We start from the raw sequence: 13,019 nt of genomic DNA, 5'->3' as shown, positions 1-13,019 counted from the left end.
TCTGAGATAATCTGACCACACACAATCCATCAAAGTTACAGCTACATTACCATAGATCTGAAATCACATATAAAATTGGTAAGAATTGTTTATCCAACAAATCCTTTTAAATGACAAAAAGAAAACCAATAAAAGTAACAAAAATATAGTTCAAAAACTAACAAAATAAAGCCTCTCTGTCTATTAACCATCCCAACTATGTAACTTTAGCTCAATATATTCTGATTCATGGTATCACAGTGATTCAGCTAAAAAAATCTTTTTATGTATTTTAGTGTGGATTTCCTTGCCAATGACCATGTGTTTTAGATAAATGTGTTTTCCCAAATAAAGATCAATATTTTGTCTTAAAGATAATTTGTATGCAGGTTGGATTTTTTTAAATTCCCAATTTCCTTATAAATGTTTTCCCTTTACTGCATTTTAGCTAAGAAATTACTTCATTAACCCACTGGAAAGTCCAGGCACATGAGATTTATGTCTCTAGAAAAAGCTTCCATTTTTCTAGTTTAAAAAGAATTTTCAGAAGGAATAGGCCAGGGGCGAGGGATGGAAGCAAAAAATATCTGTAATTACTTTTGAATAAAATGGAAATAAGTAAACAGCAAATTAAGGGAGAAATTATCTTTTACATACTTTTAAACCCATTGTGAGGAAAGCTAAAATGCTCACTTCAAATAATCATCCTTAAAATTTTCCTTTTTCCTTCTTCAGGCTAGCGATTCATATGTTTGAAAGACTTAGAAGGATTTAGGTATGTTCTTTAATGATTTAAAGACTTTGTGCTACTGATTTTGATAATAGGAGCAACCAACAACAGTGTCAAACTCCTTTTAAAAAGTTAAAGCTAATACACTGGGTAATAGGGTCAACTCAAAATATGCCAGAGGTTCTGTTTTAATGTTGGAAATATAAAAATTAGAATGAGTTTCAATCTTTACAGGGTGTTTTAAAAGTCATGTCAAATACCCCATTCCTCAATAATGGTATTTCCCTCCAAACTATGGCTATGCTTACGGAGACTTGACTTCTTCCTATCCTTAATTCATCATTCTTTATCCTCACTGGTAATGCCTGTGCTAGCTTTATCAGGTGAAGTCCCCATCTCCCCAATGATTCATTTGGTTTTAAAAACAAAAATAAACAATGTTTTGGGTTCACAAGAAAACTTTCAAACAATACAATAATATGTTTGCAAGGCAGAAATAGTCTTCTCTGGGTTTGAGATTTCTGATGTGTCCATGCTTCAATGATACATATATTCCAGCCAGCAAGGGGAAAAAAAAGCTTGAATAACACAAGTGCTTGGTCTTTCATTTCAGGTTGCAAAGTTACACGAACTGCTATTTCTTGAAAGTAGCTAATATGAATGTTTTTGAAATATTCACGGAAAGCTAATGATTTCCCTTTACTTCCATAATCTAGCTATATTAAGACTTCTTCAAAACAAGTCTAGGTTAGTTTCAGTGAGACAAGACTTAAAAGCCTAAAGACCATGCTTTTGTCCCAAACCTAAATCTAAAAGTCAAACTATAAATCATATATTATGGCATTTCCAAATTTTTATTTAATTAGGGTAGGATGGTTTTATGATCATCAAATTTAGGAAGCTATCATTTCACTATGGCTCATTTCAGGTTTATTCTGGAAATGTCTCAAACCTGAAAGCATTGAAAAGCAAATCTCTAGTGCCACCTACAGATGGTACCTTAATATTATAGTTTATATTTTATGTAAAAAAGTTACAGAAAATTTCCTAGAAATCAAGAAAAAATCACATTGATAAAAAATAATTTCCATATCCTAGGGGAAAATAAAACTCATTCTAAAATGAACAGGTTACCCAAAAATATAAATATGGATCATTTTTAGGTCTAAAACTTAGAAATACTATGAACATTTTAAACCATATTTTTTAAATGTGGTTTACATAAAGAGAATATATTTTCTTCCCTTTTCAAGCTATTGTTCTACTGGGAGCAGCTAATAATTACTCTATTTTCTGCCCTATCCCTGAATTTCTGATCAAGGGGAAAACCCACTTTAAGGAAAAGACTATAACCTAGATGTTAATCTTTTACTACAAAATCAGTGTTATGTAGAGTTTAGCTTGCTATCAATTAATTAGAGCAAGTCAGTATCCCTTAATTGGAAGAGTTCAGCAATATTTTCTTCTCCATATGTTCATATACAAAATAAAAAATAAAAAACTAAACTAAGCCTACTACAAGACAATTAAAAATTAATTTAAAACTCTTAATCTTTATTCTTGTCTTTTGGCATAAGCCAAAAAATATCCTTAGAACATTTTAAAGTTTCTTCAAAGTAAACTACAGAGATAAAATTAAGAACTTCTGTTCTTAACAAATTCATCATATATTCAGTAACACTGCAGATGTTACAAGATGGGCATTCACTCCTGATCAGTGTTTCCTGGTGACAGCCTAGACCATGTTACTGTGAATGTATATATGTACTCACTCTTTAAGATAAAGATTATATTCCACATAAACATTAAATCATTTTTGTTACTAACAATCCAATCTGCAAAAATACTTGTCTGTGTAGCTCTTAAAATCCCAAGAAAAACACAATCATTTATTCTAGGATAAGACTTCCTTCTCAGAAGTTTAAGTTTTCTTGTTTGAATATAAAGCTATAAATACATTTTGCTAAGGAAGTATTTTTTGTTTTTTAAATTTTATCCCACACACTACCATACAACTGCAGGCAACAAAGTGTAATGCAAACTAAAAATACAAGCACCTTCTGGACAAGTGGGGAAACAGAAACCATAAACTAGATAATATGAAAAGACTAAGATTTCTTCCTTTCAAATGCCACTTGGCTTACGTTTAAAAGATGTTCAAAAAGTTTCATTAATTTTTTTTAAAAAAAGAGTGTTAATCTGGTTTTTAAAATAATCAATATAACTTTGGTATAAGGGTGAACCAGAAAAATATATGGAAGCAAAAAAACTCAACATAACGTGTTGACTCTTTAAGAGTCAATATCTACTGTCTTTAGGATATATACAGAAGTTCTTTATGGTCAAATATCACATCTGGCAATGCCATGAGTAAGTATCTGTATTATAAAATGTAATTTCCAGCTGGAAGCACATACAAGGAAGCTAACGTCAGCTGCAACATGTGTAATATGTGAAAGAGTTGAAGCAAAGCTGTCAGAAGTGCTAGATGATGTCATATTAACAAATAGCTTTGAATGTGTCTAGTGCATGAAATCAAAGGATCAAAATTATTTTCAAATATGCCCTTCCTAATAAATTCCTATCTTACACAAGGATTAAAACAGAAAAATTACATGCATTTTTTGAGTAAACTCAATGTACACAAGCACAATGTACCAAAGTAGTAACGAAGGCTAGTTAATATGTAAAGAAAAAAACAATCAATGACATAGGCTTCTTTATTCACAAAATTGAAGTAATCTGAAATGCTGCTTCCAAAACTGATTGGTTCCAGTGTTAATATATATTATTCAGGTCAATACAGGGTGAACCCCAAATCCCTATACATCTTAACATTCTAAGTCATTTTCCAGACTGGGGCAAAGAAACTCTAGATTCTAGAGTAGATACAAAAGGCGGCATTAGGTTTAAAAACCGGGGGGATGGGACACTAACACCTAATATTCCTTTTAGGAAAATAAGCCTTGATGTTGGTGAAGTGACAGTCATCATTAAAAGGCTGAGCAAACTCTTGAAGACTGGGCCATCAGAAGTTTATCTTAAAAAAGCTGCACTGTAACAGACATAACATGGCTTCCAACTCTATGCCAAAGTTTCACTTTAGAAACTATTTACTTAAGACTCCCTAAATACATTTCTCTGGCCAGATGTCAGTGTGACAATTTTTAGGAGATTCTGGCAGAAAGGGGGCTGGCTTAAAAGAGCACTTAAAAGCACCATTCAACCCTCAATTCTCTTGGGCCTGAAAACAGCAGGCCCACTTTAGAATATTTGAGTAAAGTGTTTGTGTAAGTGAGGGCAAATGTAGGACTGTATTAAAACAAGTCACAGTTTTTAAAAACTGGAATATATTCTGTTACAAACTAATCCCTAATGTATCCCTAAAATAGGCTACGGAATGAATCACAAAGAAATCCTTTGATATAAAACTTATTTTTTTACAGAATAACACAAACACCTCCCTCCCATTCTCCCCAATCATTCCAACCCTGTCACCAAAATAATGTGTTACAACACAGTTTACTAAATTGTCCCTCCCTAAAGAGTTTCGTTTTTATGTAATCTGATAGTGCTGGGAAAAGTCACTCTAACATGAGTGAGTACTTTCATGAGTGAGAATAATAATATAGTATACAGGTTATAATATTCTTTTATCATATCAGCGTTGATAGAAGTTCCAACAGCAATGTCAACACTTGAACAGGATAATCTTGTAGCTGCAAATTTCACTTCTTGTTTTCCTTTTCTTAAAAAGCTAGCAAAAAATGCACTGGGATTGAGGAACAGTGTCATAAAACTACAAAACACTGAATCTTAAGAAAGAATAATGAAAAGCAGTACTAAAATCACCTCTAAAATTTTAAAAGCTTAGAACTCACAAAAAATTCTTTAAATCACTAAAACATTCAAAAAAGAAGTACATGTTTTCACTCTATTCCATGTTACATACAAAATTCACCTGGGTAATTAACACTTGTTTAGCTATCAAATTTCATTCCAAAGTCAAGTTTAAGAGTTATCAAGTGATGGCATTAAATCTTTAATGTGCATCATTTTACCAAAAAAATAAAATAAAATAAAAATACAAAAAAGAAAAATAGAAGTTCCATTATGACCTTCGTGCTTTATTACTAGTTCTTCTCAGGCCAAATTAAAATGATATATAACTTACAGACCGAAAGCAGTGTAACAATTTTCTGATTAGTAGGAAGTTTTTGGTGTTTTGTTTTTTTTTCCCCAGATGCAACAACTAAATTACACTCTCTGGTTACAATGACAAAACATTTCCATATATGTCAGCTGTTGGTCACACTATGCTTTTTTAAAATGTTCTAGGATGATATATTTGCAAATTCAGTGGCTCCATCTTTCTATCATTTATCCAGGGTTGATGAGGGGTTTTTTTATTTTAGCAAAAGTCTTTGTATGTTAAATAATTTATTTCTATTAAAAAGTTCTCACACTAATCCCACCCCAAAGAAGTAATTTCTCTTCAATGTACACATCACTCATACATACACACACACCTGTTGCCATGTGGTTTTTTGCAAAACCCACACTGCTTGCTGGGAGTCCACATATATTTGTTTTCAAATGAGGAGCTATGATCAGAACCTTCTCTTTTTACAGTAGCAATGTTGTCTGGAATAAACAATGGTGGTTCATCCAAAGAAAAACTTTTGCTGCTTCTTCTTTGGCGGGGTTGTAGGTTCTTCTCAGATTTTTTTAGTTTCAGTTTATCTTCCTCTTTATAATGCTCGACACCTGGGTGTTCAAGCTCTTCCTTCACCTGACTACTAGTTTTCATCGATGGGGCCTGCTGCTGAGGCTTATGGCACTGTTTCTGGGTGGAATGTACTAAATGTCCAGTTTGTGCAGGATTATGAGGTTCTTTAGAGCAACCAGGGTGACCATGAGGCTTATCACTCAAAGAATGAGTTAAAGGTTTAGAAATCTGTACTAAATTTTGATCCTGTAATGTTTTTTTCAAAACAGAATAAGCTTGGTTTTTTATGGATTTAACCCCAGAATTGCAACTCTGAATCTTTGACTCCTTATCAACTTGTTTTTTTCTGACTTTGACTGGCCTATGAAAATTTTGCTGAGATTCTGGTTCATCAGCATTTCGTTTCCCACTTTTGACATTAACTTTAGTTCTGTTCTGCATTACTTCATGCTTTGCTGCAACAGTTTTCTTCGGAGTATCTGTGGTCATGTTTTGCTTAGAATGAATTACAGGTTTTGTGTGTTTTGACTTTATGTTTTTTGACTCTAAATAAGAAACATTACTTGACTGGCTGTTTCTGTCATCCTGAAGGTTTGCTGTTTCATGAGAGTCCATTTTAGTACTTTCTGTAATACTCAACTGTTCTGAATTTTGGTCAGACAAATCACAAATAGCATTTTCTAAAATATTGTTTTCTGGTTCAAAAGTACTCGTATCAACCACCTCTAAGTTTGATTTATTAAACTCGGTGCTCTGCAACTGCTTATTAGACTCTGTGTCTTCACAATAACCGAGTGGTTCTATTTTATTTCTTTGAAGAGAGTTCTTAGCTTTATCATCAGCAACATTCGTGGTATTCTTCCTTTCCAAATTACATTCAGTAACTTCATCCACAGAACTAGACAAATCTACAAGGTTCTTTTCTGTCTTATTTGGATTTGAACAAGCGACATCATCAGAAATACCAGTAGAGGATCCAGGTTCCTCGATAACTTGGTCATCTTCATGAGATAATTTTACTGTCTCCTTTGAGTCTTGTTCAACTTTTCCCTTTGCTATTATTTCTTCAACAATAGCTTCATCCATTTTACCTGAAATGGAATCATTCTGTTCACACTCTTCTTTATCTGAAAACTTAAACAATGGACTACTAACAGTCTTAATTTTACATTCCAACAAAGTTTCATTTTTCTTTTCTTCAATAGTAACACAAGTCTCTGAAAGAAGTGGACAATTTAATTCATGAGATGGCACATTTGCTTCTACCTGATTATTACACTTATGCTTAGAATCTAATTCAGCTTCATCCTTCATTTCAAGACAAGATGACACTGAAGGATGACTTGAAGACACTGATACTTCTGGTACTACTTCAATTTGTCCACTATGTCGGCTGCTCCTTCTATTCTCCTTATGGTACTCGGGTTTCAGAGAGGTAGAAACTTCTTCTTTAATCTGATTTCTTTCTGGTTGTTTCACCCCTGCTTTAGGGGTAGATACAGTCTTCCCAGATGCTTTTTTTGTGTTACTTAAAGGTGCTGCATTTGAACGCTTGGCAATAGTGCTCTGTCGCAAACTTCTTACTTGTTCTATCATAGGGGAAAAAAAATAAAAATAACTTAGCTACTGTGCCATGTGTTTTTATTTCAATACAATTTAGAATATATCACTTCCTTATTCTGAGCTATAAAACTTATTTGCTCATTTCAACAAAAATGTACTGAACAGTTACGATGGTGGTCATATATACATTAACAGATATACAACGTAACATACATTATATATTAAATTTTATATTTATCAAAGTTTTCTCTGAATTCTGGCAGGAGTGAAAAAACCTCTATAAAATTCAGACTAATAATTACACCTTACTACAAGACATGTTTTCATCACGTCTCTTATCTATAAGAAGTAACTGAGGACTAAAACAAGTAAAATGAGCTTCCCTTTGCCATTAATGTCCATCTTAAAGAAAGACCATCATATATTTTTAAACATTAAATATTTCTAAATGTATAAAACAAAATAAATTCAAGTGCTAGTAAAATGTGAACTGAAACTACCTATCACAAACAGGATCTGTGCAAGTTTCAAGATACAGCCTCCAAAGAACTCTAATTCCTTTATCAATGTGCTACCCTTAGTATCATCATTTTAGCATTCATCCTATTCCTAAGAAATTACATATGAACTAGACTACCACACACAGATCACCAAAAAAGAAATCACAACTTAAAAGATTTAAAATGTATCATAAGAGAAAATAATTTAATAAAGCTTCCCACTTTTAACAATGAGCCTAACTAAGAGTCTCCTTTCCCTATCCTGGTACATCCCCCTCGAGGGAAGGAGAAACACAAAGTGAAAAGAACTGGAAAAGAAAAGTGAGCTAAATAATTCATGAAGTAGAAAAACAACCCACAACCTAAAATTTGTCGTTTCATTTATCACTGGACTGTGAGAATCTTATAAAAGCTATATATCCTCATTTACCTGAAACAGTTCCAGGTGATGCATATAGTTCTAATGTAATTATTAATAGCACTCTTGCACTCTCAAAAGTATACCAGTTTAGATAATAAATTATATGGTCATCCTAATCTTAGGGATGCTTTCTAATTTCCCTAGGACTTGACACAATATTATCTGGATATTAAGTAAGTACTCAACAACTTTTAGAAATTATTTGGTGGATTATGAACTATTTATCACGTTTGGTATATAATATTTTTTAAATAACTATAATTTTAATAAAGTTTTATTTCAATATTTAGATGATTTTTAAAGCTTTAAAGGCAGCTTGTAGCAATTTACAGCTCTACTTTATTCATCCTTGACATAAAATAGATAAAAAAAACTTTTAACACCCATTACCCATTAATAAATAAATGAAAAACTTTTAACACCAAAGTGGTTGCTAAAAATGACAAATGAATAGCATATTCAACTGCAAAGGATATTCAGATAAAAAATTGTCTTTCAATAGTAAGTAACTTATTAAGCAAAGGTTAAACTCACTTTTTCTGGAAACAGCAGCAGAATTTTGGAAGCCAAACAAAAGATGATTAAAAAGTAACTGACTGCCTGACAAAGACTGGGCAATTAAAAAAACAAAAAAGTAAATGATGTAGGAGACCCAAAAGTGACAAACACTAAGCTGGCAGTACTGGCAAAAACTAACAATACTAACACCACAAAAGCCTTAGGAACTGGTGGCCCCAGATGATTCTAAAGAGGAGATGAAGGTAGGTGGTTAAAAAAAAACAGGAGAGGTTGAAAGCTCTTTAAAAGCAGAAGTTAGATCCCTAGGATCCCTCTTCTCCCCTACTCCACCTGTTGGCCTTTCCCTGGTCCTAACTCAAAAACTGATGGTTATTCTCCGGAGAGAGTGAACTGGGTTTCTAGCCTAAGGAACATCAGGCACAGTTGAGAATGGCAGTAAAGTACACTGTAGTATATCTGTATATACCGAAAGCTCAGAAGCTCCAGTCTGCTTCCCTCAGGACTCCCATGATATATTAGCACTCTAATGAGCCCATGGGGAATAACCTAAATTTTGATGTTAGGGGTTCTGCCAAAAACAGCACAGTCAGATCACCATACAGTAGTGCTCATAGCTGGCAAAATCCAGCCCACGCACCTAGAAGTTCCATAAGTTTTAGTTCCCTACCATTAAACATGAGCAATAATCAAGGATCAGATATTTTAGGAAAGTCTCTAGGAAAGATGGAAGCCACAAAACTTTTTAAATGCAACAGAGAAAATAGAAACTACGAAATCAGTAAAAACTTTTAAAAAAACACCATTAGTTATTTTATAAAGAAAAAAGCAATCATAAGAATAGAATGCTACAAAAAGGACCATTCCCAAAACAAACAAATAAAGGAACATTTAGAAATTGGAAGTATACAACTTGACAGAAAAGCTGGAGGATAAATGAGAAAATTTCATCAAGTAAAAGAAAAGGACAAAATCGTAGAGAGTAGGAGAGATAAAGAAAATGTAAGGGCCAGGCTATGTTACCTGACAAATAATAACCCCAGAAATCAAGAGTGAAGAAAATAAAGAGAGAAATTAACAATGAAATAATTCAAGAAATCTTCCCAGAATTGAACAATAGTTTTCAGACTAAAAGGATCTACTGAGTACTTCGCTCAATACAGAAAACACACCCACACCAAGACACATTTATCATAAAACATCAAAACACTAGAGCTTAAAAGAAAGATTCCACAAACTTCAATAAAGTAGGTAACATACCTCCCTCCCCAAAAATACAAATAAACTTCTCAACAACACTAAAGTTAGAAGAAAATGGAGCAACACCAACACCTTCAATACTTCCGAAGGAAAATGATTTCCAATCTTGAATCTTATGTCCTACCAGACCATGATTCCAAAGTTTAAAAAGAGTATCTCAATGCTCCTTTTTCTCACAACACTACTGGAAGAAGTGCATCACTAAAATAGAGGAGTTAAACCAAAAAAAAAAAAAAAGGAAATAGGAACTACAAAAAAATACAAAGCACAGACTCCTCAGAAGAATGGTAAAGAGATTCCTGAATAACACTTTTGCTTCAGGCTTACAGGGCTAACACCAGCCCACACAGGGACAAAACAAAAGGTCTGAAGAGGTAACAGAATATCTGATATGCACACATGTATTGAGGAAAGATTCAGATAGCTGGCAGAGCAGCTGGGGTGTTAATTGCTGGTATGTAGGCAGTAAACCAAGCAAATGAGAAAGAAAAATGCTTAAACCAGAAAGACAAAAGGCTGTAGCAAAAAAAAAAAAAGTTTATTAAGTGGATCATTTCTAATAGCATATATAGGCATAGTAACATAAACAAATACTCTAATCTAACAAAATTATATATTGGAAGGATGAGAAAACTGTGCTTCTGTGAGATGGGGACAAGAAGAGGAAAGAAAATCTACATTATTCAGAGTGGGAAGTCAACAGGTTAATACCTAAATCAGAATAATCAAAAAATAGCAATAAATGCATGTTACTTAGAGATATGGAAGTTTAATACCACAATAAATAAATAAAAGCTCCTGAAAGAGTTAATAGTGATTTCCTCTGGGTAAAGGGAAATGGGTAGTAGGTACTGGAAATTTACACAGTAAACTGATAAAATCTCAAAACTGATTATTATCAAAATGTTTAGATTAGCAAACATCAAGAAAATATAATATCTGCTCAGCAAGTTTACAACCTAACACATCTGTCCCAATATCTCTGATTTACTAGCTAGACCTCTTTGGAAGGATTACCTTGTGCCATTAAACGAGGTGATTTTCTTGGTGATCTCACTGAATTTTCTTCTACTTTGTCCCTCAAATTCCTGTTAGGTAAAACCAGTTCTTCTTCATCAATGGTATCATTGCCACTTTCTTTAACAACTCCTTCATCCATAATATCGTCAAGACCAACAACTAGAAAAAAACAAAAACAACAACAAAAAATTAATTTTTAAAAATATTAGGATTGTTAAGTATTTAAAGGCAATACAGAAAATAATATGAGACAATTTTAATGTAATACTATACAAAGTCTTGAAAATCTAGGTCTATTCTTAACATGTGAAATTACCACTATTAAGTTTCCAAATCAATTCAGTTTTATAAACGTCTACCTTGTGAGATAATTAATCAAAGAAAGTATTAGCTATAATCTTTCCTAATTTGACCTCAACTATCACTTTCATTTATTTACCGTCCCCCCTTGTGAATGTTATAGGCTACTACACCTGGAGTACTCAATTATACCAATTTTGGCTAAAGTAGTACAAATGCATGCCATATCTTCAAAAGTGTTATTTTAGGTTCATGCTAGAACCAAATTTCTAGTTCTGAGATGGTACTACTTAGAGACCGAATAAGCAAGGCAGATGTACTTTTGAGTGGTACTCACCCCCACAAAAAAAAAAGAAAAGAAAAAGAAAAACAGAGAAAAATGAAAAACATAGCTTCCCCTTTCCCCAACTGCTGGGAAAAATAGTATGTGTCTAATATAGCTATATGATTACATTACCTTCTCCTACTCAAAAGAGAACTAGAGCCATTTGCTTAATTTGGAAGAGGTGGGGGAATGAAAAAGGACTCAGGAACATTGAAGGAAATATAAACACTGTATTCATATTGTCATTAGGTTTATTTCTATATAGAACAAATGTCACTTAACTAGCCAATATGTATCAGTAATTCGAAATGTGCAGTTGTATGAAATCTTGTAAAAAGAATCTGATTATTTAGAACAGAAGGTCTGGATTCAAATCCCTGCTAGAACATTCAAATAAAACTTGATCAAGTCACTTAACCTCTCTATCAGTTTCTTTATCTCTAAAATGAGAATAACAATACCTGTCCTACCTACCTCACAGGGCTGTTGTGAGGACCAAGTGAGATGATGTATGAGAACTCACTCTGTAAACTTTAGAGCACTATACAAATGTTAGTTATTATCTTCATCTTAGGGGTTAGAAGGACCCTCAAGAAGTTATCTAGTCCTCATCTTTGTATCCAAGTAGAACTTCATTTAAAAGAGCTCAACAAGATAGTGGTCTATCCTAAAATTTAAAGAGAACAAAATTCTTCATAAACATACTTTTAAATGATACAGTCTTTCTGAAGAGCAATTTGACAACAAATATTGAATCATAAAACTGCTCATATACTTTCACCAAGATAAATTATAAAGAATAGAAGAATAGATTGTGAAGAAAATGCTAGCCAGAAAACACAGTGTGATCCTTGTCAGAAATAAACAAAATGCATGTGTATGTACATTTAGACAGACAGAAAAAAAAAAGACAGGCAGGAAACAGAGAAAATTATAACAGTAATCATAATAGTAATTCTTATCTATAAAAGATAAGAATACACCTTTCTTCTATTTTCCAAATTTTCTGCTATAAGCATGTATTATTCTCAAAAACAGACCTTTCAATCACTATGCTATGCACTCAATGTTTAGAGAAGAATATGCTTTAAGAAAATTAATCAAGATTAATTTAAGATATAATTAGGGTAGGGACAGGTGGGAAGTCCAGTTAGGCTATTCCACCATGACAGAATACTTATGTTACCACACATTCACATAAAACCTCAAAAAAATTTTGACATTAGATTAGCAGGTCTACTATGTTCATTTACAAAAGCAAATTTTAAGACTTTTCATCAATTGTACGTAAAAGCATATATATGATATATGCATTACAAAGATGCATAGATAAACTTAAATAGGAAAAATAAAACGAACTGCTATCAGTGATTATTTCTAAAGGTAAAGTGGATAAGGATTTTGTCGTTGCTGTTGTTTTTTAATCTTTGTTATACTTTCTCTGAGTTTTCCAAATTTTCTACAATAAGCATGTATTTTATATTGTTATCAGGAAAGAAAGTAACAATCCCAAAGAGGAAAACAGTACAGGAGAAAAGCATAATTAATAGTGTTTGTTGGCAGGGAATGAAAAGGTATGTTATGAATTTTAGAGCTGTACTGCAAAGCAGAATCAACAGGATTTAGCAAGCCAAATCCAAAGGTCAATTATCAGCTTTTAAATTATTCCACTTCCT

General features: G+C 32.8%; 1 protein-coding gene across 4 annotated transcripts in view; it reads right to left on the bottom strand.

Moving 5' to 3' along the window:
- The window catches only part of PHF3 (PHD finger protein 3), an 86,145-nt gene that overhangs the window by 30,578 nt on the left and 42,548 nt on the right, over positions 1-13,019 (bottom strand). For 3 of the 4 annotated variants that reach the window (XM_045543802.1, XM_045543801.1, XM_045543803.1), the window contains 2 exons: positions 10,716-10,877; positions 5,239-7,027 (listed from right to left, as the gene is read on the bottom strand). In XM_045543802.1, the coding sequence (XP_045399758.1) occupies positions 5,239-7,027; positions 10,716-10,877 (1,951 nt within the window). Of the gene's footprint in view, positions 1-5,238; positions 7,028-10,715; positions 10,878-11,817; positions 12,011-13,019 lie in introns of those variants that run through there. The other variant, XM_045543804.1, reaches the window with a different exon arrangement.

Source organism: Lemur catta, chromosome 2 (assembly GCF_020740605.2).
Source record: "Lemur catta isolate mLemCat1 chromosome 2, mLemCat1.pri, whole genome shotgun sequence".
NCBI classification, from domain to species: domain Eukaryota; kingdom Metazoa; phylum Chordata; class Mammalia; order Primates; family Lemuridae; genus Lemur; species Lemur catta.
The sequence above is the reverse complement of the archived record's forward strand: the minus strand, read 5'-3'. Positions and strand labels throughout refer to the sequence as shown.